Source organism: Cordyceps javanica, chromosome 1 (genome assembly GCF_051103115.1).
Source record: "Cordyceps javanica chromosome 1, complete sequence".
Classification (NCBI taxonomy): domain Eukaryota; kingdom Fungi; phylum Ascomycota; class Sordariomycetes; order Hypocreales; family Cordycipitaceae; genus Cordyceps; species Cordyceps javanica.
Window position 1 is genome coordinate 6222086 of NC_139295.1, and position 24994 is coordinate 6247079.

General features: G+C 53.0%; 8 protein-coding genes across 8 annotated transcripts; 3 read left to right on the top strand and 5 right to left on the bottom strand.

The window, feature by feature from the left end:
• Positions 1–1575: 1575 nt before the first annotated feature.
• On the top strand, positions 1576–2666 carry V2A60_001873 (uncharacterized protein; the record flags this gene model as incomplete). Its single annotated transcript, XM_083253228.1, has 3 exons — positions 1576–1641; positions 1702–2509; positions 2659–2666. The coding sequence occupies 3 exons, from the start codon at positions 1576–1578 to the stop codon at positions 2664–2666; spliced, it is 882 nt and encodes a 293-aa protein (XP_083109354.1).
• Positions 2667–5628: 2962 nt separating this feature from the next.
• V2A60_001874 (uncharacterized protein) lies at positions 5629–7669 on the top strand (the record flags this gene model as incomplete). Its single annotated transcript, XM_083253229.1, has 3 exons — positions 5629–5871; positions 5981–6364; positions 6527–7669. The coding sequence occupies 3 exons, from the start codon at positions 5629–5631 to the stop codon at positions 7667–7669; spliced, it is 1770 nt and encodes a 589-aa protein (XP_083109355.1).
• A 760-nt stretch (positions 7670–8429) lies between these two features.
• V2A60_001875 (uncharacterized protein) lies at positions 8430–9988 on the bottom strand (the record flags this gene model as incomplete). Its single annotated transcript, XM_083253230.1, has 4 exons — positions 8430–9179; positions 9226–9408; positions 9461–9662; positions 9720–9988. 4 exons carry the CDS (start codon positions 9986–9988, stop codon positions 8430–8432), a joined length of 1404 nt encoding a protein of 467 aa, XP_083109356.1.
• Positions 9989–12404: 2416 nt separating this feature from the next.
• Positions 12405–14207, bottom strand: V2A60_001876 (major facilitator superfamily domain-containing protein; the record flags this gene model as incomplete). Its single annotated transcript, XM_083253231.1, has 4 exons — positions 12405–13536; positions 13644–13852; positions 13927–13971; positions 14082–14207. 4 exons carry the CDS (start codon positions 14205–14207, stop codon positions 12405–12407), a joined length of 1512 nt encoding a protein of 503 aa, XP_083109357.1.
• Positions 14208–16806: 2599 nt separating this feature from the next.
• On the bottom strand, positions 16807–19050 carry V2A60_001877 (metalloendopeptidase; the record flags this gene model as incomplete). The annotated part of the gene is made up of 3 exons (XM_083253232.1): positions 16807–17074; positions 17151–18256; positions 18319–19050. The coding sequence occupies 3 exons, from the start codon at positions 19048–19050 to the stop codon at positions 16807–16809; spliced, it is 2106 nt and encodes a 701-aa protein (XP_083109358.1).
• A 1290-nt stretch (positions 19051–20340) lies between these two features.
• Positions 20341–20987, bottom strand: V2A60_001878 (uncharacterized protein; the record flags this gene model as incomplete). Its single annotated transcript, XM_083253233.1, has 3 exons — positions 20341–20369; positions 20439–20672; positions 20807–20987. 3 exons carry the CDS (start codon positions 20985–20987, stop codon positions 20341–20343), a joined length of 444 nt encoding a protein of 147 aa, XP_083109359.1.
• A 1098-nt stretch (positions 20988–22085) lies between these two features.
• V2A60_001879 (S-adenosyl-L-methionine-dependent methyltransferase) lies at positions 22086–23045 on the bottom strand (the record flags this gene model as incomplete). The annotated part of the gene is made up of 2 exons (XM_083253234.1): positions 22086–22980; positions 23032–23045. 2 exons carry the CDS (start codon positions 23043–23045, stop codon positions 22086–22088), a joined length of 909 nt encoding a protein of 302 aa, XP_083109360.1.
• A 1306-nt stretch (positions 23046–24351) lies between these two features.
• On the top strand, positions 24352–24878 carry V2A60_001880 (CoA binding domain-containing protein; the record flags this gene model as incomplete). Its single annotated transcript, XM_083253235.1, has 2 exons — positions 24352–24445; positions 24511–24878. 2 exons carry the CDS (start codon positions 24352–24354, stop codon positions 24876–24878), a joined length of 462 nt encoding a protein of 153 aa, XP_083109361.1.
• Positions 24879–24994: the final 116 nt, after the last annotated feature.

Here is a 24994-nt window from a genome sequence, read left to right on the forward strand (position 1 = left end):
GAATTAGGAAAAATGCAGTCCAAGGGCAGCCCATTCCTTTGATTCTGTACACATCTTCGGGCAGGGATACACTAACAAAAGGATCAGTGGGATGGATATCATAATCCGGGCACAACCTCCATTTTCCGCTTGTTTTAAGAATGGCTAGAATTGATAGTCTGATAACGAGTCTATTGCTCTGGCTACTAACAACAGCATGGAAAAGTAAGAGAGACCTTCCAGTTATGGTATACCCTCCGCTAACGACAAGTAGGAGCGCGAATGAACAAGCTCACGGGTCTACACACGGAGAGGGACGTCCTCGAAGCTGCAGTAAGACATCGATGGTACAAGAAGAATCTGGCGAAAATGTGGTCGTGGGGACAGAACTTTCCAAAAACCCCTCCATGGAGCCCGCCAGCCCATTTGCGATTTTTGCCATACTTACTGGTCTGGCTTTCATGATCATTTGCATAGCTTTGGTGAGCTACCATGTCCGGCCTCTTTTTTTCCTGAAAAGCCTCGGCACTAGACTTACACCTCGGACGCTCATCGGAGAGGTGCTCACTCCACTCAGACAGCAAAGTTGGGAACGAGAGTAAACTTCTACGCGTACTCATCTCTGCGAAGCTCTTCTGTGATATCCATGACCTCCAATGGTATACAACTCTCGTTAATCCGTGATCATACCATGACGTACAACTTGGCGTTGCCACCTCTCGGGTTTGCGGACGCATCATTCTACGCAAATCTAATTCCAGCTTGAGCTCACTGGTTCGGTTCTGTGTCCGTCACAAATCCTGACAGCTAATTTGACCAAATAGGAAGTCTTGAAACCCAGGAAACAAACATTCTACCTCTTTCTCTTTCACAAGTCATCTCGCCTGCTGTCTCTCCCCTTTCTGTGGCTGCCCTTATTTTTCTCTTGTCGGCTTTCAATCTTCCATATACTTGCATGGTTAGTTCATCATTCCGTGTATTCAGACGGTGCACGGCCGCTGCTCGTTGCAGAAGACCAGCTTGTGACGAGTTGGTACTACGCGCTGCGCGTGTTGGCATCTTCTGATCCCTGACAGATTACCAGGTGAACCGACCAGCTTCATCAAGGCCTGGAAATCGTTTAGTAATAAGAGTCAATGGGAGCCGAGTTGCATCTTGCATTGAGAGCTGTTGAGATCCAAACAACACATTTTGCTAATTTGGAATTGTTTTTTTTTTTTTGGCCATGGGAGCATTCCTATGTTGGGTATTTCGAGTGTTACATGAGTAGCTGAAAATTTAGTAGTCCAGTTGGACTCGATGGCACATCATCCATCTGGTTGTGGCTGTTGTGGACATCTGCGTCAAGGATGTACTTTTACGTTTAAATATCCCTGACCGGCTTTTTCTTTCCGGATGTCCATCAAACTTCTCGTTCCATCGAGTTTGATTATGCTTGAATAGCAGCGCATTTGCAGTCTGCCGAAAGAGGTTTGTGTTAGCGGCGTGGGACTCTACAGACGCACTACCCTGCATCTCCTCCTCCCGCCGCTCGTTCGATGAACTCATGTGCCGTCATCTACGACCGCTCTTTCGCCAAAACGAGCCTATTTCATCATGGAAAATACACACATTGCGAAACCCAAGCTAGAGTCCTCGATCCTCTTAAGACTTCCAAATGAAGTAAGTCCGTGACGATGCTCCACCACCGCTCTCACGCAGACAAGCCAACCGCTAGACCAGATCTTTGTCGCCATTCTCGAACACCTACCGGTCAACGCCTTGCTCAAGACGACACTTGTTTGTCGTCAGATACACCTATTAGCCGTGCATACCCTACACAAGCGTCTGGTTGCCATCTCTGCCATCCCGGGATACGAACTGATTCTAGAGTGCTACCATCCGACCCTGAAGCTGTCAACGCCATACTTGTCCTGTCGCTATCTCCGCACTCGCCATCCCGCCGACTGCGATGCTGCTGCTGCCGCCGCCGGCCACGCCACGCCACCACCGGCGGCACAGGGCGACGACGACTTCCCGGACCTGCTGGGCCACGTCTGCCAGCTGTACGCGTCCTTTCGGCCGGTCGTGACGGAGGAGAACCGCCGTCGCCCGTTCCGCACGATCTGGCCGGGGGCAGTGGCCGCGGCAGCACCCCAAGGTTTCGACAGCGAGGACGAGGTCGCGACGCAGGACCTGCACCTCGACGGCGGGGTGCGCTTCTCGCAGCTGTGCGCCGCCGTCAACCTCGTCACGCTGGCCCGGCAGGCCGACGCCTTTGTCACCCACCACAACATTAGCGAGCACGTCGTGCGCGTCTTTCGCCGGTGGCTGGACGACATGGCCGCGGAGTCCAGCGGCGGCGGCGGCGACCCTCGGTCCTGGGAGGCGACCGCCAAGATCCCGCTCGCATCGAACCGCATCCTCTGGCTGGACACGGCCAAGACCATCGGGCTGCGGTTTCATGTGTCGTTGGGCCCGGCAGAGAGGATGCCGCTGCTCTCGGGGCCGGATGATGACCCGTCCGTGTCGTATACACTGACATACCAAGGTAAAGCTTTCCTGCTTCTCTTTTTTTTTTTTTTCCCTCTCCTCCCCTCCTTCTTTCTCTCTCGTTCTTTTCGCTTGCAGAGAGCATATTGCTAATCGCTGGATTCAATCGCTGTCCCCCTGGTTAGAACTACTAATCCGCTCCACAAGTCTGTTAATGGCAGTAGAAGCATCCGCGAGTAAGGAGCTGGAGCCGTCCGGGAATTCAATCATCCTGTCCTCCGCGAGCCGGTAGGGCTCCCTGCCTTCCCCACAGACGCGTAAAAAGCGCGTCTCTTCTTTTGTTGTAATTACTTGTTTTGGGTTGTCGGCGTCTGAGTACTCCGTACCGTGTTTCTCAGCTTACCGAAAAAAAAAGAGTGCGGCGATGCAGGTACATCAATCATATCAGCCACTGACGTCCCGCTTTCACGAACAACTAACACGACGCCTGCCGCGGGCGTGTTGCTTGCTTCCAGTTTTCTGCCCCATGGGTCATGGCGCCGCGATCTTAAGCTGTCAAACAGGGTGAAACACCAAACTTTTTTTTTGTACACAGATCCCAACAGAAATCGCTACATGCATATCGGTACCTGTCTTGTGCAATGTCGGCGCTTTGTGCCGTGGCTGGGCTTGGGCGTCAGCAGAAGCAATTATTTGGCATTTTTTATGCAAGAGCATTGACTTGAGCCCCTCGCGGGGCGCACGCATGAGAATAGAACAAGTTGTGGAGATTGGCAAAGGCTCTTTCTAGACTGGTTATTCCAGGCGCAGCCTGCATTATTCCATCTTAAGATGGGCATTATGACACAGGATCATCGACGTGGCGCAGGATCGAGTACTCGGAATAAGGGGCACATGTGTGTACGCATTACTTGGCCGTCTTCTTCTTGGTGGCGAGGCCGTGGAACAGCGCCAGATTGCCATGGAGTTCCAACGGTTATGCAATCATACGCGAGATCACATATCATTCTCCTGGCCAGGTTTAATGGTGCTGTTCCAACTTTTAGTCCTCGCTCTTGCCGAGAATGAATGGCTGGTGCCCCGGGGGAGCGAATTATCGACAAGGGCATTCATTGGCACCACTTCCCAACCTTCAATTGTCGGTGTCTTTTTTTTTTTTTTTCAGCCAGAGTCTGCGGCATAGGACGCAAGGGATAGGTAGATGGCACCTATGTAAGGTACAGAAAATACGGCACCCAGCTGGACCAATCCGCAGCCAACGGGGACAACTGGAAAAACTTCTGAAAAATAATTCATTGGCTGGAACTCGGAGCCGTGCATCGGTGCAAGGGCTGTAACAATGCGTGGCACTAAGACAATATAGAGAAGAAGCAAAAAAAAAAAAAAAACTACCTTTACAGTTGCGGGCAACACCCGATTTCTCGGCACATTTTTTTTTCCTTTTCCTCTTCAGACGAGAAAGCTCGCTCACTAGACGAGACGGCTCACCATCCCTTGCATTCAAGCAACCACAACCGCAACCAAGAACAACGGCGGGCGGCGCCAGTTCGCAAGCCTCCAGTTTCGAAACTTGCAGAAACAAAGAAGAAAGTAAATCTTTGCTTCAAAGCTCCTGCGTTTCTTCGCCCAGCGACTTGTCTCGAAACGAAACGCCCGCTCAGCCGACCGCCCATCGCGGCGCCTCCACAATATCCTCTTTTCGTCGCCCTTTCTCTGATCCGTATCCTTTCTGCCCTTGATTGCTCTTTTCTTTTTTCTTTTTCTTTTTTTCTTTTTTTTTTCTTCGGTTCTCTCTCTCTCTCATCAGTCCACCTTTTGGCTTACAACCCTCCCCTCGCCCTCCTCCTCCCTCGCTCCGCTGCCGACCCTCTTCTCGGAGGATATGCATTATGGTACTATCTCATGCCCTTGCAACCCCCCATCCCTCCCGCGACCTCTTCTTTTTTTGTCTCTGTCTTTGTCTTTGTTCCTCTCTCTTTCTCGCGTCAAGTTGGCGCATAATAATAGGTTCGCCTCAATAATTCATGCTCATCCCCACCCCTTTTTATCAATGTTCCACCTCGCGTGTTCAACACGACCTCCTCTTCCTCCTCCCTTGCTCGGATCGGACGGGCTCTTTCAAAAAAGGACACCTTGGGGGCGGCGCGCAGACACCCTGCACAACGGGCGGCATGTGTAGGCCACAATGTCAAGAGCGAAAAGGCATCGTACTGGTACTAGCCGCTCTATAGACTACTATATTGGTAAATCCATTCCCCAGTCTCGTTGTCGGCTGGTGATTGCCCCTTTCGGTGTGCAGCAACTGCAGGTGACGACATAATTGGGTTCGGCATTGGTTTTTGCATGTCTGCAGACGCCCGCCACCAAAGCCACGTAGACAATCGTTCATATAAAACAAGTAAAGCCACAATCGCGCGCACCAAAGTTTCGTGGATCAAACAATGAGACGAGGAATAGAGAAAGAAAGAGGCTGCCAGACTGGTTCCCCGTTTCTGCCCCCAACCGAGCTCCGTGTCTCATCAACTCTTTCCTATTTGTACGCCAAAGTCCTACAGTTCCTGTCCTCGTTTCTTTTTTCTCCCCTCTTTGACTTGATCTTGTTTCTTTTTCTCTCTCGTCTTCTGGTTGTTGTATAGTCGATCTTGGGTTACATCGACTCACTTACCCTGGTACTGTGGTTTCTTTTCCAGGCCTTCCCCCCCGGTCCAGACTAATGCAAGTCCAAAGCTCTCAGATACCGTGTCACCTAGTCCGTCCATCTCAAGACTTGGATCGCAGTATAGGTCCCAGCTGTACGCCTGCCGGCGCAGGAGCGCGTCCCGCATCGTTTCTTCCCTGAGAGGGCCAGAGGAGGAAAAAAAAAAAAAAAAAAAAAAAACTCAACCCTTGCTTTTGGGCCCTCCTCACCTTGCCGGGAACCTGACCCAGCTCGTTGGGCCTGGCTGCCGAGACCCAGTAACTAACTAACAGGGGAGCGAGGGGGCTTACGATTCCGCCTGGCTTTTTTTGAAGACTCTTATTCCCTTCTTAAATGGTATATACACTTGCCATTTTCCTATTTCGATCTCTTCCGCTTTCTTCTTTCTCTTACACCACTGCGGCTCCCTTCGTCACACAAAATCTCTACAAGACGCTATGATGATGGAGGCGAGTCGAGGCACCGGCCTCGGGGTCACCATGCCCAGCAGGGTGCACTCACCTCGAGCCCACCCAGGCCTATCACCAAGTCTAATGTCTGGTGTGATGCCTGGCTATGTCAACAGCAGCTCCAACTTTACAATTCCCGGGTCCAACAGCGGTCACACACGAAACCATTCCATCGGGACATGGTCAACGCACAAGAGTGTCAAATATGGGAGAGGCAAGTACTCGGATGTCGAGCTCATGCCTCAACCGAGCGACGATTCAGACGATCCACTAGTGAGTTTTCCCGTCCCTCTTCCTGGTCTCTTCGCGTTAGCGTCTCTCTCTATCTCTCTCCCTCTCTCCCTGTGTACCAGCCATTGACTTATATCCGCTTCAACCCTAGAACTGGCCTGGATGGAGAAAAGACCTCAACCTGGCCGCCGTGCTGTCCATGGTCGTCCTCGTCGGCGCCATGAAGACCGTCTTCCTCACCACCAACGCTGTCGCCGCCGAGCACTACCGCCAGTCGTATGTGGCCATCGCCGCACTGACTGGCGTCCCGCTCATGCTATCCTCGGCGACCGGGGCTGCCGCCTGCGTCGCCGCCCGCATCTGGGGTCGCCGCCCCGTCTACCTGCTCGCCACCGCCTTGCTCTTTGTCGGATCCGCATGGAACGCAACAGCTGTTGACAGCTACGGCTCGTGCATGGGCGCGCGCATTGTCCAGGGACTGGGATGGGGCGTCTTTGACACGCTGGTCATGACGTCCATCCAGGACACCTACTTTGTAAGTCTCTCTCTCTCTCTCTCTCTTTCTTTCTCTCTCTACTCTTCCCCTTCTCTCAACGTTCTTCATCTCTCTCCCCTTGCCTTTTCTTCCACTATTCAAATGTTCAAGAGAAAAGAGAAAGATCAAAAGTGTGACTAACACACCCACCTTTTTTACCAGGAGCATCAACGCAATCTCCGCGTCACCGCTTACAACGTCCTCAACATCGCCGCGACATGGGGCTCCCCCCTCATCGGCGGCGCCGTGTCCTCGTCGCGGCGGGCCAACGTCGTGTACCAGTTCCGCGCCATCACGGGCCTCTTCCTGCTCGCCATTCCGCTCATGTGCCTGGCGGCGCCCGAGACGGCCTTTGACCGCGCGCAGGCGGCCGCCGCGCCGACGCCCGTGTCCGGCTTCACCCTCTCGCGGCGCTGGCAGCCCTGGCGCGTCAAGCACCGCCTCACCAAGTCGCGCGTCCTCGGCTACCTGCACGACATGCGCCCGCAGACCTTCCGCGGCCACCTCACGCGCGGCATCCTGCTGCAGGTGCCCCGCGCGCTCGCCGCGCCCACCACCGTCCTCGTCTTCCTGCTCAGCCTCCTCCCCGTCGCCGCCCTCTGGGGCCTGTCCGCGTCGCTGTCGCTGCTCTTCGCGCCGCCGCCCGTCGCCGCCGCCCCAGCGACCCTGGGCACCGTCATGACGGGCCCCTGGCTCGCGCCCACGGCCGTCGTGGCCGCGCTGGCCCTCTACCGCGGCGTGCACCTGCAGTTCACCCAGCTCGCCAACTGCCTCGTCGTCTGCGGCGGCTCCTCGCTCGCCCTCGTCGGCATCCTGTCCTTTGGCCTCGGCGTCAACAACTTCATGGGCGCGCCCTCGCCGCCACCCTCCGGCTCGCTCTTCTCCGCCGACGGCGCCGGCCAGCTGAGCTTCGCGCTCATCTCTTTTCAGCTCGCCATCCTGGCCGCGGGCATCAGCGTTCTCGACGCAGCCACCCGCCCAAGCCTTGCCCGCTCCGCTTCCTTCACCTCCTCCAATATGTCGATTGCGCTGCGTAGCATCGGCGACATGCATACCGGCGTCATTGTTTTCCGCAACTTGGCCGCAGGCATCTTTGTCATTGCCACCCCTATTGCAGTGGCGCAACAGAGCGGTCTAAAGGCCCTGGTCCTTGGCCTCGGCGTCGCTCAGGTCGTCATTTCCGGCGTCATTGTCGCGCTGCGCTGCTACTTTGATGAGCCCATTTGGCGTGCCGACGGCAAAGTCATGGGCTTGATTGACTTGAGCAGTTTGAAGCTCTCAATCAGCTTCTTTGACACAGACTAGAGTGTCTGCAATACGTCCTCTCTTTTCTTGTTCTCGGCCCATGCTTTCTCTCGGCGTTTGGCGGCAGGCTTGCACAATTTCCTCTTTTTCGCGCGAAAAGTTTCTTGTTTTTCCCCATCTTTACCCCCTTTCTTCATCACACAATCCAAGGACTTCCGTCGTCCTTTTATTTCCTTTCAACTCTCATCCACTTTGGATTTTGCCTGGGCATGCTTGCAAGCATAGCATGCTCAATGGCCGTGCCTTCTTTCCAGTCAATTTTTCTTCTTCCTGTTTGTTTCCCACCCCGCCTTGTCTCACTCGCAGACTTCCTTTTTGTTTTTGTATCATGTCGACCAAGTCAAAGTGCCTAGAGCACTTATCACGCTCTTTCTACGATTCTATGATGTGCGATGCCCAACAGGCGCACACGCTACGCTCCTTACATGATTTTATGAAGTACGACGTCAATATTTACACTCGTTTTATGACGTAAACGACTATATACACGAGCGCTACTGCTGCTACAGTCCCCATAGGACCAGATTTGTTGTTATTCTTGTCAAACAAAAATGTATACTAGTTGGAGTTTTATCCTTATCATCTGACAGCTACATGCTATTGCTAGGCGGATGTAATACAGAAGCCGTTCAAGACACATCAGAAATGAATTCGTAACGGCCAAGTTTGTGCATTCAGACTACAATCTGATCATGTTTGTACAATGTCGCATCAAGTATTCAATAACATCGTATTCTCTATGCAACGTTGCCCGTCTTTCTCATGCCACAGAAGGTGTACTAGTCCCTTGCGATTTGGGCCGCCGCTGCAGCTCAATTTCACTACTAATTGTTCGTGAGTCTCCGTCTCCCAGGTCAGTCTCACTCTGGCTTTCTGAGCGCCTCACATCGCCATTACCACGGCTAGCGCCAACCGCACGGCTGTTGGCGCTGTCTTGGCGCAGCCTGCCAATCGCCTCGGCCGCGGCCGCGGAGGCTGCCGTATTTCGACGATGCCGCTGCAAAACATTCCAGCTGGTAAAAAAGAAAATGACGGAATTCCATAGGCCTTGAAGGGGAAGGACAGCTGCGGTGGCTACGTGGTACTCGTATGGCGACTGGCCAGCAATCCAGCTGTGTATGCGATTCATACTGCTCGGAATCCAGGTTACCAGGACACTAATCGCAAATAGAAAGCTGGTTCTCAAGTATGCTCGCTTGACAGGATCAGCGACAACAAAGCGCCGGCCTGCTGACTTGATGGATAGAATAGCTCTCTTCAGTGGGGAAGGTTGTGCATTACCACGCCCGCGACTCGGCGATTCGACTGAAGAGAAATATTGAACAAAACCAGAGGGAACATGCGTCGGCGAATGCTCAAAGACACTTCGTGTAGGAGGCCCAGCGTTGACGTCAACTGGGTGTGGTCGTGGTGCTGATGTCCGTGGAGATAGAGGTGTGCCGAGGCTCGACGTAACTTGCACTTCGGTGACGACCATTCCGTAGCACCCATCATTCTCATCGTTGAGAGTCTGTAGCGTTAGCTTCGCAGTCTTGTTTGAGTGTTGGGGTACTTACCGACTCAACAGCTGGGTCTCGGCTCGTTGAGAGCGTAAGGCTACGAAGCCTATCTCGCGAGCGAAAGACATGGTATCCAACCAGAGCGTAACAGAGCAGCGAGCCAACAATGCAAATCCAGATCAGCATGTAGTATGTGTAAATTCGAATTTCATCCCACTGCTTGTCGACCCAACACCAGATCTGAGGTGAAGCAATTTAGTACGCATCGGGCCAGAGTGTGAGCAAGACTTACCGTCGCCTCGCCATACACTGGTCCCTTGCCAGAGGCTTTAGAAAGCAGCAATGTGAGTGCGATGGTGAACGGTCCTCCATAGCATATAATGCAGTAAACCCACCACCAACGGGCAAAGGAATCCGGGGTAGCGCGAAAATAAAATACAAGAAGGACGTTGATGGCCATCGCCAATGACCACCAGGGGTCGGACTGCATGAACCTGAGAATGGGTTAGTATCGTCACGATATACAAAGAGAGGAGCTTTAGATGACTTACATCTCAAATAAAAAACTCTGCGCTCTGCATAGCGCCGAGCCTTTCCCTTCTCTGAGTCCGTCAAAGGCAATGATGCTTGCCACACTGGCACCAACATTCGATACGCTGGCAAAGACGATGAAGGTGTTTTGCACGTTGCGCACTTTCGGAAACAAGGCGTACGCAATAAAGATGCAAACCACCGCGACTATGCTGATGCTGCCTCCTATGCGCTCGAGCTTCACTAGCACGCGGATCTCGTCCGCCGTAAAGTCCTCTGGACTCGCCATCTGTCCCCTTCCCATATCGGCGACGAACTCGGGCAGAGAGGTCTTTGGGCGTAATAGGCAACGCTTCGTCCTTGTTTCCTTGTTCCCTTGTTCTCTTATCCTTTTTCTTGGACTTGTGAGTTATCAAATTCGGAACAGAGTCGCCGTTTCAGAGTCCGACTCGCTCCGTGCCAGCGTGGCGGCTTATATGCAGAAGGCTGATCCCCGACTCAGCTCTCCCTTTCCAACGCAGTAACACACCGCCCGCAAGGCACTCCTTTGTGTTTATAAAATTTTGGCTGCTAAATTCAGAAAATTGCCCCCCGTTTTTTTGCCGTCAACGGATCGCAGCCGCGTCGGGGCGAAATCACGATGGTGGCGGTGATGAGGGGACGCTGGCGGGGCGTAATGAGATGTCGGTGATGGGTGCAAAGGAAAATGAGGCTTGCCCACTTCTCCCGAGGGGAAATGAAAAGAGATGAGTAGATATGCTGTGTATGTTACCATCTGTCCGACTCGAGCATGCCGAGTCCCCTGTCCTTGACTCGGCGCAGAGGTTCAGAGGCGGTACGAGAATGGACGAGGAGGCGATGTATTCAACAATGACACGAATAAGGCATATATCTCTCTCCGCTATGCATGGAGGGAATCTGGTGCGGGGAACAGACAGCGAGGAGAAATACTGCAGATGCGAAGTCCCCTTGGTGATATTGATTTTTTGCTGTCCGGCCTCCCTATTTTTTTTGCCGTGTCACCACTACTAACGAAAATGTTGGTGTATCCCACCGTCTCTCTTCAATCTCTCTCCCTCTATTGTTTATTTTGTTTTTCGACTATGTCCTCGCTCTTGGCGCTTTTGGTGAAACCTTGTCCCGTCCGCGGCTGCACCTGGCCGTGACGAGGTCGGTGTATAGCGAAGGGGCGAAGGAGAGGAATGGAAGATGTCCTCGGGCAGGCGCGGTTGGTTGCTTTCTGCAACAAGCGGTCGGTCTTTCGAAAAGAGATTCTCGGTAGGGGCTTAATCTTCTCACTTGGGAAGAAGCCGTTCCGAAAAAGACAGCAGGGGAAGGGGGGGGCAGATATAGTGACGCCGAACCCCGTGAGATGGGCGAAAGAGGCCCGACTAACACGGTCAGGCTTGCAACGGTTTGCCTTCCCCAGGCGGGCGCTGAACTGAGCGTAGAGTTCAATGGCAATGAACCATAAATTGCAACGTCGGCGTCATTTGTCATAAATATGAACAGCCTTGCTGCTGTTATTTTTATCGATTTCCCCTCCAGGTGGCTGCTCTCTCCAACTCTCGCTAGTCATGGTGGTTGGTGTGCCGCAATCCTTTTCTTGGCTGTCAAACATCGAGTTTACAGGGTTGGTAACACCGTGTACGGGCAGCGAATGGAATATAGTGTAAGTTGGTTACGCTGCATATGGTATTCACGAGTAAAATCATTTTGCGCAGGTGAAATATTGAACTCGGTCCATGCAAGCAGCTCGAATAGGCTGTCCACCTAGCAATCTTCAATAAAATAGTTCTTCTAATATATTCGGTTTCCTAGCCCAGGTATTCGATTTGTCTTGTCTATCTCGGGCTGTACTCCTCGATTGTCGATCCTCCACGCTGCGTGATACATCCCAGCAGCTCTTGGCGAACCTTCCCCCCCTCCGGCGGTTGGGGCAAGCCATGTTTTCACCATCCCCCTTGTCCCTGCAAGTTGCTCGACAGCATTTTGGGCTGATATTGGCGTCGTGACCGGGAGGAACCAACATCTTCAGCACCCGCTCCCTCCCACAACACGAGCAAAGGCGGATCGACACGTGTACTGCATCGCAAAATTATGCTTCCCCTCATGTGTTGGGTTACCTATCTAGTGTTGGAAGATAATTTTCCGTAAGGATCCTTGTAGGAAAAATGGACCACGGCCCGGATCTGCGACTATGTTGGCTTGACGGCGGTGTACTCCCGCCGCACATGGAGTTGCCGACACTGATTCCGAGGAGCAGGGCCACTTTGACCACGAGGTATATTTTATGATAGCTGATTCGTCCAAGTCTCTGGAAGCAGTTTCAGTCAACAGAGAAAGGGGGAAATGAGTCAGTGAGCCCATGTCACTGCTCTATTTCTGTAATATTCAGCGAGACGGCGAGACGAATTACAACATTCGACACCAAGTCCATGGTGGCGCATCGCGGGCTCAAGGGTTGAAGTGGCAAGGCTTCCATATTTACTAAGCTCTGTCCAGAGCCAACCTGAGAAATAAGTCTAGCAAGAATATCCATGGTATCGAAGAAAAAGAAGACCTTTGTGCAGCTGCTATACACATGGAGTGGAAACAGCATGCCATCGCACAACAATTGTCCTCCTAATTCTAGCCAGAAGATCATGTACTAATAAAGTCAGGAAAAGAATACGCAGAACCAAGCAATCGCTGACGGCCATGTCTCAGAGTGTGTAGATGAAATCTGGTCTGTTATCACCAAGAGCCTCAATCTCCGCCTCGGACTTGCCTTCGATGAGGAAGTCGCGCTCACCAGCCAAGCGCTTCTTATTCTCGCGACTGAGCAGCACATGAAAGAGTAAACTGCCACCAAACATGCCAATCACCAGGTACCCGATGATCGTAGCATGTCCGGCGAAGAAACGCGGGCCGTCAAAGTAGACGTTGCTGCTGACGACACCGTTGAGATTGCCCCAGCCAATGACGATTCCAAGAACTACACCCCGCTTGTAAACACCCTCTACGTTGTTAGCGACCCATGCAATGGTAAGGGAGACCGAAGGGTAGATGCCAAGCGCGCCGAGAAAGGTTCCAATATATTGGACGACAGGTCTGGTGGTGCTGATCATCATGATGAAGCCAACTGTCCCGACGGCAGCACATGCCATGTTGAAGATGCCACGCTTCTGAATTCTGTCAGACCAGAAGCCAATGACGACAGTCATGACAGCGGCCAACACGTATGGGGGAACACTGAGAAGTTGATTCTTGATGATGTCGGTCTTGGGAACCAGGTTCATGCCCTGAATGATGGTAGGTAGGAAAAGACTGAAAGCGTAAAGTGGCATAAGAGGTCCCATGTAAATGAGCATGCCGCAGTATGTTTTCCAATCCTTTAAAGCTTCAATGAGATAACTCGTCTTGAAGTTCTCCTCATGCGCCGATGCCTGCTTATCCTCCTCCAGGCGGCGCAGTACGAGAGCGCGGTCCTCGGGCGTTAGAAACTTGGCCTCGGAGGGAAAATCATCCACCATGAAGAAAGATGCAAGCGCGATCAAGACCGTAATGCCGCCTTCGATGATGAAAATCCACGACCAGCCAGGGCGGCCACCGAGACCGTTCATGTTCTGGATGGCTGCAGCCAGCAGACCGCCGAAAGAGCCGGAAATGGCGGCCGCGGAGAAGAAGACGGCCGCGCGTACACCAAACTCGCTGCGCTTGTACCAGCAAGACAGATAGTAGTTGATGCCGGGGAATAAACCAGACTCCGTCATGCCGAGGAACCATCGGGCGGCCATCAGCTCCGACCAGTTGCGCACAAAGCCCATGCCAATCATTGTCGCGCCCCAGAGTACCCTGTCCACAGCATGTCGGTCATTAGCCAAGAAAATCTCGGGCGCATGCAGCGAGGCCATGTGCTACGAGCACGGGCGGGCGTAAACGTGCTCTCGCGTAGTACTCACATAATGATAGGAATAAAGATGGACGGCCGCAGGCGCTTGAGTAAGACATTACAAACGGGCTCGAAGAGGGCGTATGACACGAAGAAGATTGTGAGCGTGGCATTGTATTTTGACGTGGAATGCACGCCAATGTCTCTCTCCAAGTGCGCGATTCTAGCGTTGCCGATGTTGGTACGGTCCAGAAAGGCAATCAGGTACAGTAGAGAGAGCTAATGATGCCACATGTTAGCATTGTGCACGGCATAGCCGAGAATGCTGCCAAGGTGTTGGCGTTGCAACGTACCCATGGCATCAGCTTCAGATCGAGCTTCCACAGTAGTTTGCGCTCCTGCGGAACGTCGCGTAAGTTAGCATTGTCGTTTTCCGCTGTCTTCATGCGCAATCGTAAAGCAAGAGTGTCATCACGAAGACGGTACAAGGCACCGAGGGCAAACATACAATCCTGGCACGCTCTTCGGCGGACAGTCCAGCACCAGAATCACTAACGGCCGGGCTAACATCTGTTCGGGAGTCGTTTGGATGCTCAAGATTGCTGGGCTTTTCCATCTTCTCCTCGTCACTCATGATGAAATTGGCTTTTTATTTTTGGGTGGTGGCGTGTGGCGGCGCGGGTGACCCGGATTATTTGGGGGTTGGAGGCGAAAGGCTCGGCGATATGCCCTCTCAGCTAGAAGCTTATTGTCAGGGCCGGTGGTCCAACAGGACAATTTGCCGCTCTACACCTGCAACTGCAGCGAAATTTGAGGGACAAATTCGGTAGACAAGCAAGCAGGCGTCTTCCCCCGAAGAAGATTGAGGAACCTCTAGCAATGAAAGGAAGAGGGGATGGCGACAACGTCTGGCGCGAAACCAGAAGAGGGGGATGGGGAATGATTTACATGGAAACTACCAACCTGACCCTGGGTAATGGTTCTTCTTTATGCTCCACCGGCAAAAGAAGTCGGGAACAGAGGTTTGGTGTGGCGCGGAAAGGTCAGCACAGGCGGAAGAACAACTACTCACTCTCAAGACCATTGTCACCCAGTCGCCCCAGTACTCTCTACCCCGTACTCAGATTTTCGAGACTAGCAGGGCTTTGCGCCCCAGTTCCGCGGGATAACTATGGGACAGCGCCGTCCGTCACCCAGTCCGGCCATGGGGGGATGGGCGATCCCCCCGATATGGGCTTGGCCGTTCGCTGGGCTCAGTGCTGACTCTGGCACGGCCGAACGTGGGACAGAGAGAATACCAATGGTGCGCGCACCCCCGGAGGTGGAGATGTGGCCAGCCAATTTGACGCCACCCGTAATGCCATTTAGCTAGGTTGTGTTTGGAGAATTGCGACTAGTCTTCCTGGACCACTTTGGTTGCGGCCGACTCCGTCAAACAGTCGTCCTCTCCGCGAGACCTGTCAAATGCCTTTTCTACCCCAGGCTTACTATTAGTCTCCGTATTGCGGAGGCTCAAGCCAGCCAGCCTCGATCGACCAGAGGAAGCTCGTGGAGCAATGCGACGCACACTGGAGGAAAGCGCAAATACTGAGCGAGTAGCGTCACCACCACTTTCTTTTTTTTCTGTCATCCGCGACGCAGGAGCAGCCTGGAGAGGTGCGGCAGCAAAAAGTAAGGGGTTTCCGATGCTTCCGCTGCGAAGAAGCTCGGTTTCTGCACAGCGTTTGCAGAGATGCGTGAACGGGTATGTGTCGGGTCTGCGCTCATTTCAACGTTGGGCCTTCATTCCCTCTCCCTCTTGCTTGTGGTTCGCAGCATTTCCGTCCTGCCCAACGACTAGGGGCCCTGGACGGCACGCTGTGTGAGCAAGGCTACCTAGCGCCGGGCTGTGATCTGTACGCAGACCAACTCTGGCATGTCTGGGTGTGATTAAAAGTCTCAGTTCGAGGCCATCGAGGTGCCCATCAACAAGGGAGAGCGTTGCAGGGTGCTGCAGTCAACTCTTAATGGAGCTAGATAGGGACCAGTAGCAGGGGTCTAGGGTCGTCTTGCATCGAATTAACGTTATCTGTACCCTTCTTTTGCAGCTGCTCGGCAAGGCGACAGGCCGCAGAATAGCCAATCGCACCTGGTATTATTATCCCCGCCCAGGCAGAGTATTACTCAGTACTCAGTTTTAAAGTTCTTGGTCGCGGATGCATGGTGACACTGGTTTGCACAGCACTACTTGGTTTAGCAACCAAGCAAGTATCAAGAAAACTGGCCACGCTCGACTCGTAGGTTTTCCTCTTTTTTCTTCTGCTCCCTCGGTTGCTCTCTCTCTCTCCGCTTCTTGTAATCCGTACACCACGTTGCTCTTTCTTGTTGCGGACCCGGCCAGTCTTCCGGAAACTGGAGGGGGTTTGATGCTGCACGGCGGCGGCAATGCGCATTTGCGTCTGTGTTTCTTGCCTCATCTGCCGAAGCCGACATGGCCCGCGCAGGAAGTATTCGACAGCGGCATCGCAGGTATCAGAACTCAAATCCAGGGAAGGCTCGTATCAGGCTGGCGGCAAGATGCGGAGCTTCTGCGATGGTCATGAGCCTTCAACGCATAAGACATGGCGTTCGGGGCATGTTTGAAAAACGGAGCAGCAGGGAACAAGCCGCTGCCCACTGGGTTTTGTTTGGCGGGGTCAGGCATGGGCCCAAAAACTCTAACAGCTAGCTGCTTCAGACAAGTTGATGCTTCAGGCAAACAATATGGTCATGGCAGTTGGTTCGCGCGGAAAGAGAAATGTGCTTCTCGTAATTTTCTTGTTTTTGCCTTTTGACTTGCCGTTTTCTTCATACAATCCCGGCTCAAATCCAGGATGATGGCCCTCAGTATTGCGCCAAAAGTCTCACACGGACGCTTGGATACAAATGTCCAATACAAAGTCTTGATTGGTTATGAGGGCTACTCAGAGAAACCAGAGGATCAGGTTGTCGGCTCAAACCCCTAAGTATTTGATTTTCTTGATTTAATTACAGGTTCAGGTCCGTGTACGTATCCTTGCAAATCACGTCACTGCAACACAAACAAGTCCTCATGAGGCGCTTGCTATGACACGAAGAGGCCACAACAGCGGCAAGTATGGCAAGATTTTCTTCTTCTATTCAAGTTTTCCTTGTATTTTTTTGTTATTGTTTTGTTTCTGTTTTGAGCTCTTCGAGAGCCCGTGTCTCGAAATAGTTTCGGCAATAAATGGCATTTATGCCAGACCAAGATCTTTGTAAAAGTTTTCGGGGTTAGGCTCCCTGCCAAGGAACTCATGTAGCATCACATTCTCATCCATGCTACCACCACGCTCTAGCACCAGCTTGCGATATCGACGACCAACTTCGCCATTCATAGGGTCCTCTTTAAAGGCAGTGTAGAACATGTCAGTCGAGAAGACTTTAGAGTAAAGATAGCCATAATACCCAGCATCGTAGCCTCCTACAAAGTGGCCGATGGTGGCATGTTTCTGACCCCACTCCCTGTGAATCACATCCTGTTAGCACAATCCTCATCTTCTGTCTCGGGCCAGTCTTTTTTGTATTTCTCCTGACTTACATTCCATATCCGATATCCTCAGGTCCCTTGACGCCGGAAATTTCACCGCGCAGTTGGTTCCACAAGCGACCGCAATTTAGCTGCTTCGCTGCCTCGTGCGACTCGGGGCTGTGAACAGTCAAGTCAAAAGTTCCAACAATGATCTGGAACAAAGTCCCCGTAGCTTCGTTGAGATGTTTTGTCTTCATGAGCTTGTCGATCAGATCCTTGGAAATTTTCTCTCCCGATTCCCAGTGAGATGAGAGCTCGCGCAGAACATCTGGCGTCCAGCACCAGTTTTCCAGCATCTGAGAAGGTGCCTCGACAAAGTCCCACATGACGGCCGTGCCGTGGCAGTACGAAGTTTTGGTCTTGGCGACGAGGTCGTGAATGCCGTGGCCAAGCTCATGGAAGAGGGTGATGGCCTCGTTGTGCTTGAGCAGAGCTGGGCGACCCTGGGACGGACGGCTGAAGTTGCAAACGAGAGACGTTGACGGATAATGCCGGGTCCCGTCTGGTTTAGTATATCCGGGACCCAGGCTAAAGTTGGCGTTGTGGCCGTACTTGTTGGGGCGCGGGTGAAGATCAAGAAAGAGATAGCCTACAAATTCGCCGCCAGAGGCTTCGTCGTTCCAAACGCTGATAACCACCACCTCATCATGCCAGACAATATCCTTGGCGTTTCCAGTAGGGCTAAGACGAGCCTTGGCAGCCTCGTCCAGCTCGACAAACTTGAGGCCGAGGATCTTTTCGAATATACCGAGCATGCCGGTGAAAGTCTTCCACATGGGAAAGTACTCGGCCACTTCATTCTCGTCGAGGCTATATTCCTTTTCCTTGAGAATTCGTGAATAGTAGCCAGTATCCCAGGCGTAAAATTCGCCGTCAAAGTCGAGGCCGCGATCCGCATAGTCTTGCTTCTTTAGTTCACGGAGAACATTGATTTCTTTCTTGCCGCCGTCACCAACGCGAGTTCTGATATCAGCAAGGAATGCCTTGACCTTGTCGGAGTCCTTGGCCATCTTGGTAGAGATGGTGAGGTGGGCATGGTCTTTATAGCCAGCCAGCCTAGCAGTCTCGTCTCGCAGCTCGATGATTTTCTGAAAGATGGGAACATTTTCGTTCACCTAGCCTCGGGTTAGCCACATCGACCCTGCGCTCGCGCCTACACAACTAAAAAGCTTCTCACCTTGTTGGCCTCGGCAATAAAATAGTCGCGACGAGTTGCCTCATGCTTGGCGTACTTGAAGAGGGGAGTGGAGCTTGTATATTTAAAGTTGACCTTTACCTTGCCCTCGTTCTCCCCAGTTCCTTTTTCAAGCTCGTCGACGTCAATGTCCTCTTTGGGAATGCCCTCGAGCTGCTGCGGAGTGAACCAAACACCGCCCGTCTCGTTGTTGTGGTTGTTCTGAGACTCGAGGCACAGACGGCTGAGCTCAAGCTGCTGCTCTTTGAAGTGGTCGCGGTCGGGACCAGGAGGGAGGAGCAGTCCCTTGGTGACATCCTGGGTGTACTCCTTTTCCAAGATGGTAGCGGATTCAGTGTCAAGGTTGGCCGATGCCTTGTTGTTGTAGATGGCCTTGACACGTTGGAAGATGTCGTCGCGCATTCGCAGCTCGATATCTAGCTCCCTGATTTTGCCATCAGCCTTGAGGGAAGCCTCGCGGACAGCAGCATCAGGGTGAACATTCTGCAGGAAGCAGATGCGGTAGTTGTCGCCAATTGTCTCATCGTTATCATCAAGCATGGGCTGCATGGTGTTTTGAAAGGTGGCCGTCTCGGGAGTGGTGGAAGCGACGACACGGTCGATGACTGCTCTCTTGGACGCAACAATCTCGTCGATCCTGGCGCCCATCTGCTCGGGGGTCCAGTTGAACACCGGGGGCCGTTGAGGCGGGTTCGCAAATTTCTCAGAGGCCATGGTGCCGACGAAGCGCTGAGCGAGCGGTATATGGGGTCTGAATGATGGCGTCTTGCGCAGATGCTGGGCCAGGGAACCGAGACGAGTTGCGTAGCGTGAGGGAGCCAGTGTGACGGCGAGAAGAAGAACCAGGCACGCGACGAAGAGCAGACGGGTTGTCTTTAATGCAGCGTGTGCTGTCGGCGTGGCGCCACCGCGGACGCTCGGCCGGGGAGGGTCTTGGGCGATCGTGGTGGTTCGCTCCTCAGCCCGGCGCGCCTTTGACGGTGGAATGGTGAGCGCCGGCGACTGCTACTTTGGTGATTTGTGTAGAGGCAGTCAAGCCACGTCGACGAGCTGTGTGCAATTGAGCGGAGCAGAGGGCTTATTGGCTTTCGTAATGAAAACTGGACAAGTACACAATGGGCGCGAAATCGGCGTTTGGAGACAATGGAGACGACGGACAGCTGGTGGCCAATGCTGGCGAGGCAATGATACGAGACAGGCAGGTGGTTTGAGGATTGAGATATTGGTGTTGCGGGGCAGCAAGATAAACAGTGGGCAGGTTGTCTTTGCTTTTTGTCGGCCAGCTGCACTTGATTTTAGGAGATGAGGGGTTCGGAGCTACTTACGTAGACATTCCCTGCCTGACGCGCCTGGCGAAACAGATAATCCCTAGGTAATATGCATATAATTGATATGTAATAGAAATTATGGCAGCTGGACTAGTTATTGGACAGACCCTCTGGTTTGCTCCATGACACTTTGCTGACACCAAGCTGACTTGTATCAGGCACGGGTACTGTACCGCAGGCAGCGCCGCCTAGCACGGATAAGGGCGGCACGCAAGGGGCAACATGCAGGACGACAGAGAAACGCTGCATGATGGATTCCATGGGCTGCTTGGCCCGTCGAAATGCAGAACCGATATTGAGATGGGGTTCCCTACCTATACTGAGTAGTTTTGCTGGGATCCGTCAGGTATTGGCTCCAGAAAGCCGCGAGACGGCGCCCCCGTCCCGCCTAGAGCGAGGTGGCCTCGTTCGAATACGTAATACATGTCACTGTTGGAAATAAAGCACAGCCGTTGCAAAACTATCGTCTATTTGGCGCTGAACCGAGCACCTAGCAAAAGAATATACATGACAAGACACAATAACAAACTCTCTCCGTATTGCGTCATCGTTGCTTCATTATCCCAATCAAGTTGCTTCCTGTACCATGTCCCATAGTCAAACAAGTAAGAAAAAAATCACCAACGCCGGTCCATTTGTTTGATGCCATCCGGCTCGTCATGAGCAGTGTGCTCATTTAGTTGGCAAGGATCGTACGCACGAGGTCTGTACGGTAGTCTTGAGTTAGCAAACGCCATCAAAACACGCTCCTGCGCGCAAGCGAGCAAAACATACCAGTGTAGTTGACTTGACCGGAGCTGGTATCGACAGCCTTGAGCAGCTCGTCGACCTCATCCTCCGTCATCTTCTCGCCCAAGTTCGTCAGGATGTACTTGAGCTGACCGACACCGATGAAACCCGTCATGTCCTTGTCGAACACCTGGAAGCCGCGGCAGTACTCCTCGGGCTCGCCAGGGTCGCGGAAGCCGCCAGGACGGTTGAGAACGCGCTGGAAGGACTCAAAGTCGACTGCGATTCCCCGTTAGCGTTTGCTTCGACAATCGGTGCTGATGCGCTGGGTGCCGGGCATTGCCGTAGCAAAAGCACGGCGCCCATTGCCACCCAATCCCGCATCAGCATTCCGTAGCAGCGCATCTACTCACACTCGGGGCCCAGGCCCTTTTGCAGGTCATCAATCTCCGAAAGAGTCGGATTCTGGCCGCAGGCGCGCAGCAGATCGCCGAGGGAGTCAACGGTGCAGCGGCCGTTGCCGCGCTTGTCAAACAGGGCGAAAGCCTCCTTGTAGTTGGTCGAAGCCTGCGAGTCGAACTGGTTAGAAGCCATGGTGGTAGGTTGCTTGCTGAGCGCGCAAGCGTCGAGATGCAAGAAGTAGCAGAGATTGAAAAAAAAAAGCGGTTAAACAGATGAGGGGGGGAAACGGCGACGGCAAGCAGCGCGAGTTGTATTTGTTGCAATGATGCCAAACTCTCTCCAGCAAACGCGGCGCAAAGGCTCTCCGTCAGCCCAAGAAAAGAATGGGCGTGCGCTCTCGGGCTGTCCTGGCGAATCAGAGGCGCCAGAGGCCCGCGGGGTCGCCCATTTGTTTACATCTGCTGCTGGTGCTGGGGCAACTCACCATTGTTGACTTTGGACAGGGGCGGTGGGGATTTGAGTGTGTGTGTGTCTGTTGTAAGATCGGAACGGATGGTCGGTCGACGTAGTAGATAAAAGCTTGCGTGATTGAAACAAATATAGTTGTCTTCTTTTGATGCGAAACTTGTCGAGACGGCGATTTCTGCTTGCCCTCTGCAAAATACTATGTTGTCAAGAACAGAAAAACCGCAAGACCGCACCAGTCAATTAAAAAGGATGGTCCCCCTTGCTGGCCGCCTCCTGAGACCTCGCCAGCCCCACGCTCCAAGCCTGCAACGCCGACTCTCTTTGTCTCCCATCCCTCCTCCCCCTGTCGGTGCCAGTCTTTGTCAGGGCAACGGCCACTGAACAAGACACGAGACAGGGTTCAGCGTCTCAGAAACATCCATTTTCATGCGTTTCCCGCCGAGCTGGCCGCCCACCATACGTGTTGAGTGTTGGCGGTAGGTACGTAACTTGACCAAGTAACTTATTGGTCGTCTGTTCCCTTGTTGCGACAGGCGGTGTACCGGGTATGGATGTGATGTGGTGTCCCCAACATCCGACGTTGGACCTCATCGTAGAGCTACTAATCACGAACCTACCAGTGTCAATCCCAATTCCCAGGTCACTGACTTCTGCTGATGTACATAAGCACAGAAAATGCCGCCTTATTACGCCTGTTATAGGAAAAACAGTCGCTATTAATAGCCCTTGGTTGTCAACGAGAGTGACCCTAGTCTACATGCGTAATGCAACTGTGTTCGAAACGCCTCCTCGAGCGCGCCCTGCTCTACTCCGTACCCTCGGTCATGTCCGCTTTGCCATAAGGACATACGAACCCCAGACCGTCTTGACCTTTGCGTCTCGCCAATTCCCTCCCATCTCCTTCCATGCGGCTTCCGACGCAACAATCTCGTCCATGAGCATGTCAACAATATCTCCGTCTCCTCCTTCTGCACGGCTCTTCCGCTCTGGGTGCGCCGCTTTCCAGCCGACGTAGCTGCTTGCCGTCCGCACGTAGCTTTCGAACCCACCTAGGGTTGTCTCCTGGACCATCCACGCATCGGCAATATCTGCCTCGGTCGCCTCAGCATCGACATCGTACTGAATGCGCTGCACCTGTTCCCATTGCTCTGACGGTGGGACGACCTCTGCGAGCAGCTTGCGGACCATGTTTCGGCCTGGCTGCTCCCAGTAGCGGCCCATGCCCTCGATGCCTGGCACGACATTGTCCGTGCCGTAGCTGAACTTGTCGAAAATCACGCTGGCCTTGGGGTAGCCCAGTAGCACATTATCCTTGTAACCCCAAAATGCCACCGAGCCTCCCGACTTGACTACGCGAGCAATCTCGGGCCAGGCCTTGCTGTAGTCGAACCAATGCGCGGCCTGACCCGAGACTACGAGGTCGACGGACCGGTCCTGCAGAAAGGACAAGTCTTCGGCCTGGGCTTGTCGAACCTCAATCTTATCATCATTCGTCATGCTCTTGGCCTGCCTGACCATGGCCGGGCTTGGGTCTGTGGCAATAGTTTTGGCGAAATGGGGGCTCAACTCCCGAGAAATCAGTCCATGACCGCAGCCCAAATCTAGTAATGTACCACCAGAACTTTGCGCATTGTGATAGCTGAGCACTGTTTTGAATAAGCTAGCAGGATATGAAGGTCGGCTTGCAGCATAGCTCGCAGCTGAGAAGCCCTTCTTTCTGTTGTTGGTCAGCGCGATGTCTGTCCCTACTGAGAGCACAATGACTCACGCAAACAATGACATTATATTCTGGTCGTCTTTCTTTTTCAACTGAGAAACGGCCAAACCAATTCCATCCCGAGCTGTTCAGCCGATGACTTTTATATTCTGTCCCATTGGTTGCCACTCCGAGCTAAATGCCGACTCGGCCGATGCTAGCGTTGGTCGGACATCATGCTGATGGTGCAGGGTAGCCGAGGCACTTTGGAGGAATGGATGGAGTCACGTCATTTGATAAAGTTATACATACAGTCAATTATTGGTTATTAGATTCATTAGTGATATAGAAGTTGCTTAGGGGGGGGGGGTCGATAATTCAGCCATTCGTGCTATATGGGTGTTCTATCCCGTGGCGAGACTGTTGTTGTTGGCTGCCTTGCAAGTGAGTGCTAACTGCTTCGAGTTGGAATGTGGCGGCGGGAAAAGTGTAGTATTTGCACACTGTAGAATGGTGCGATTCCCTTGTACAGTATTCACCACTTCCATGCCGAAGAGAGTGATTCGCCATGCATGTCGATAATCTCATCTGGCAGTCTCATCTGGCAGTCTCATCTGGCAGTCTCATCTGGCAGTCTCATCTGGCAGTCTCATCTGGCAGGGAGTTATTGGCTTTCCTAATTCATGTTTGCTAGCCATGTGACCCAGCTATCGACATGACAATATCCGCAGCACATCCAAGGGATGATTACATGTTTCCACGCACATTGGACGGCGAATGACACAAAACTTCTACTGCCATTACCATCGTTTGACTCTATAGCGGCATGAACAGCTGCTAGCTCAACCTCTCGAGGTGGATTCTGCGTTCTGCACACCCAAACTCATATACCCAGCTCGTTGTACTGATACAGACACTGCAAGATGAAGTGTGCACTTTAGAACTATTTCAAAGAATACACGTCCTGTCAGTGGCCGCTGGAGGTCAACTATTGTTCATTAGTCCAAAGCTGGCCCTACGCTGGCCAGATCCGTCGAGAGAAAGATGTCGAGATTGATCAAAAGTTTGTCTAGCTGCTCAAGATTGAAACGGTTCAAGATTCTGCAAAATTCCTCGTAAAAGACAGAGGCAAACGTGTCAGCCTGCAAAGTATTCTGCAAAGTATTGGCTAGGGCGAATTCGCCGCCAAAGTTGCGCCATCAAGTTGATGAGCTGGGAGGCGGGGCAGGCCTGGTTGCGTCTACGCCGGATCACCCCGCCAAAAGTATAGCCGTGCCTCGGAGCACGCCCATTGCCGTTCGGACGACCATACATCCTGCTTCAGACAAACCATTGATACTAGATTTGCAAGTCTCGCCAAAGAGACAAAACGCCATCATTTTTGCAATCAAAATGGCAACCGAAGCTACCGCACGCAAGTTCTTCACTGCGCCGTCGTTTGCCGTCGTCGGCGCCAGCTCCAACCCGGCCAAGTTTGGTCACAAAGGTGAGTCGTCGTCCCCGCGAGGCAGCATCGCCCTCCGGGATGTAGGCTGATCTCTCATGTCAAAGTGCATGCGTGGTATCTGGACCGCTCGCTGCAAGTCACCCCCATTAACCCTGCCTCGCCGACCGTGACGGTCAACGGCAGCGAGCACACTACTGTGCCCAACGTCTCAGCCTTGGCCAACCCCAAGGAGACGGCCGTGTCCATCATCACGCACCCTGCCATCACCATTGGGGTTCTCAAGGAGGCCAAAACGGCAGGTATCCCGTCCATCTGGCTGCAGCCGGGTACCTGGGATGACGAAGTGCTCAAGTTTGCCTTGGCCGAGGGGACGTTTGAGGCTGTCGTCTACGGAGACGGCGGTCGCGGTCACGACGGCTGGTGTGTCCTGGTGGACGGTGACAAGGCCCTAAAGGCTGCTGGAAAGCTGTAGTCAGAGGCCTTCATATTATACCTACCTACTTACTAAGGTATGCATGGTAATTAGCGAGTTACTTCAACCTAGGGCCGATGCCATCAGTGTTGTGAGCATCTGCCGCACGCGTCTCG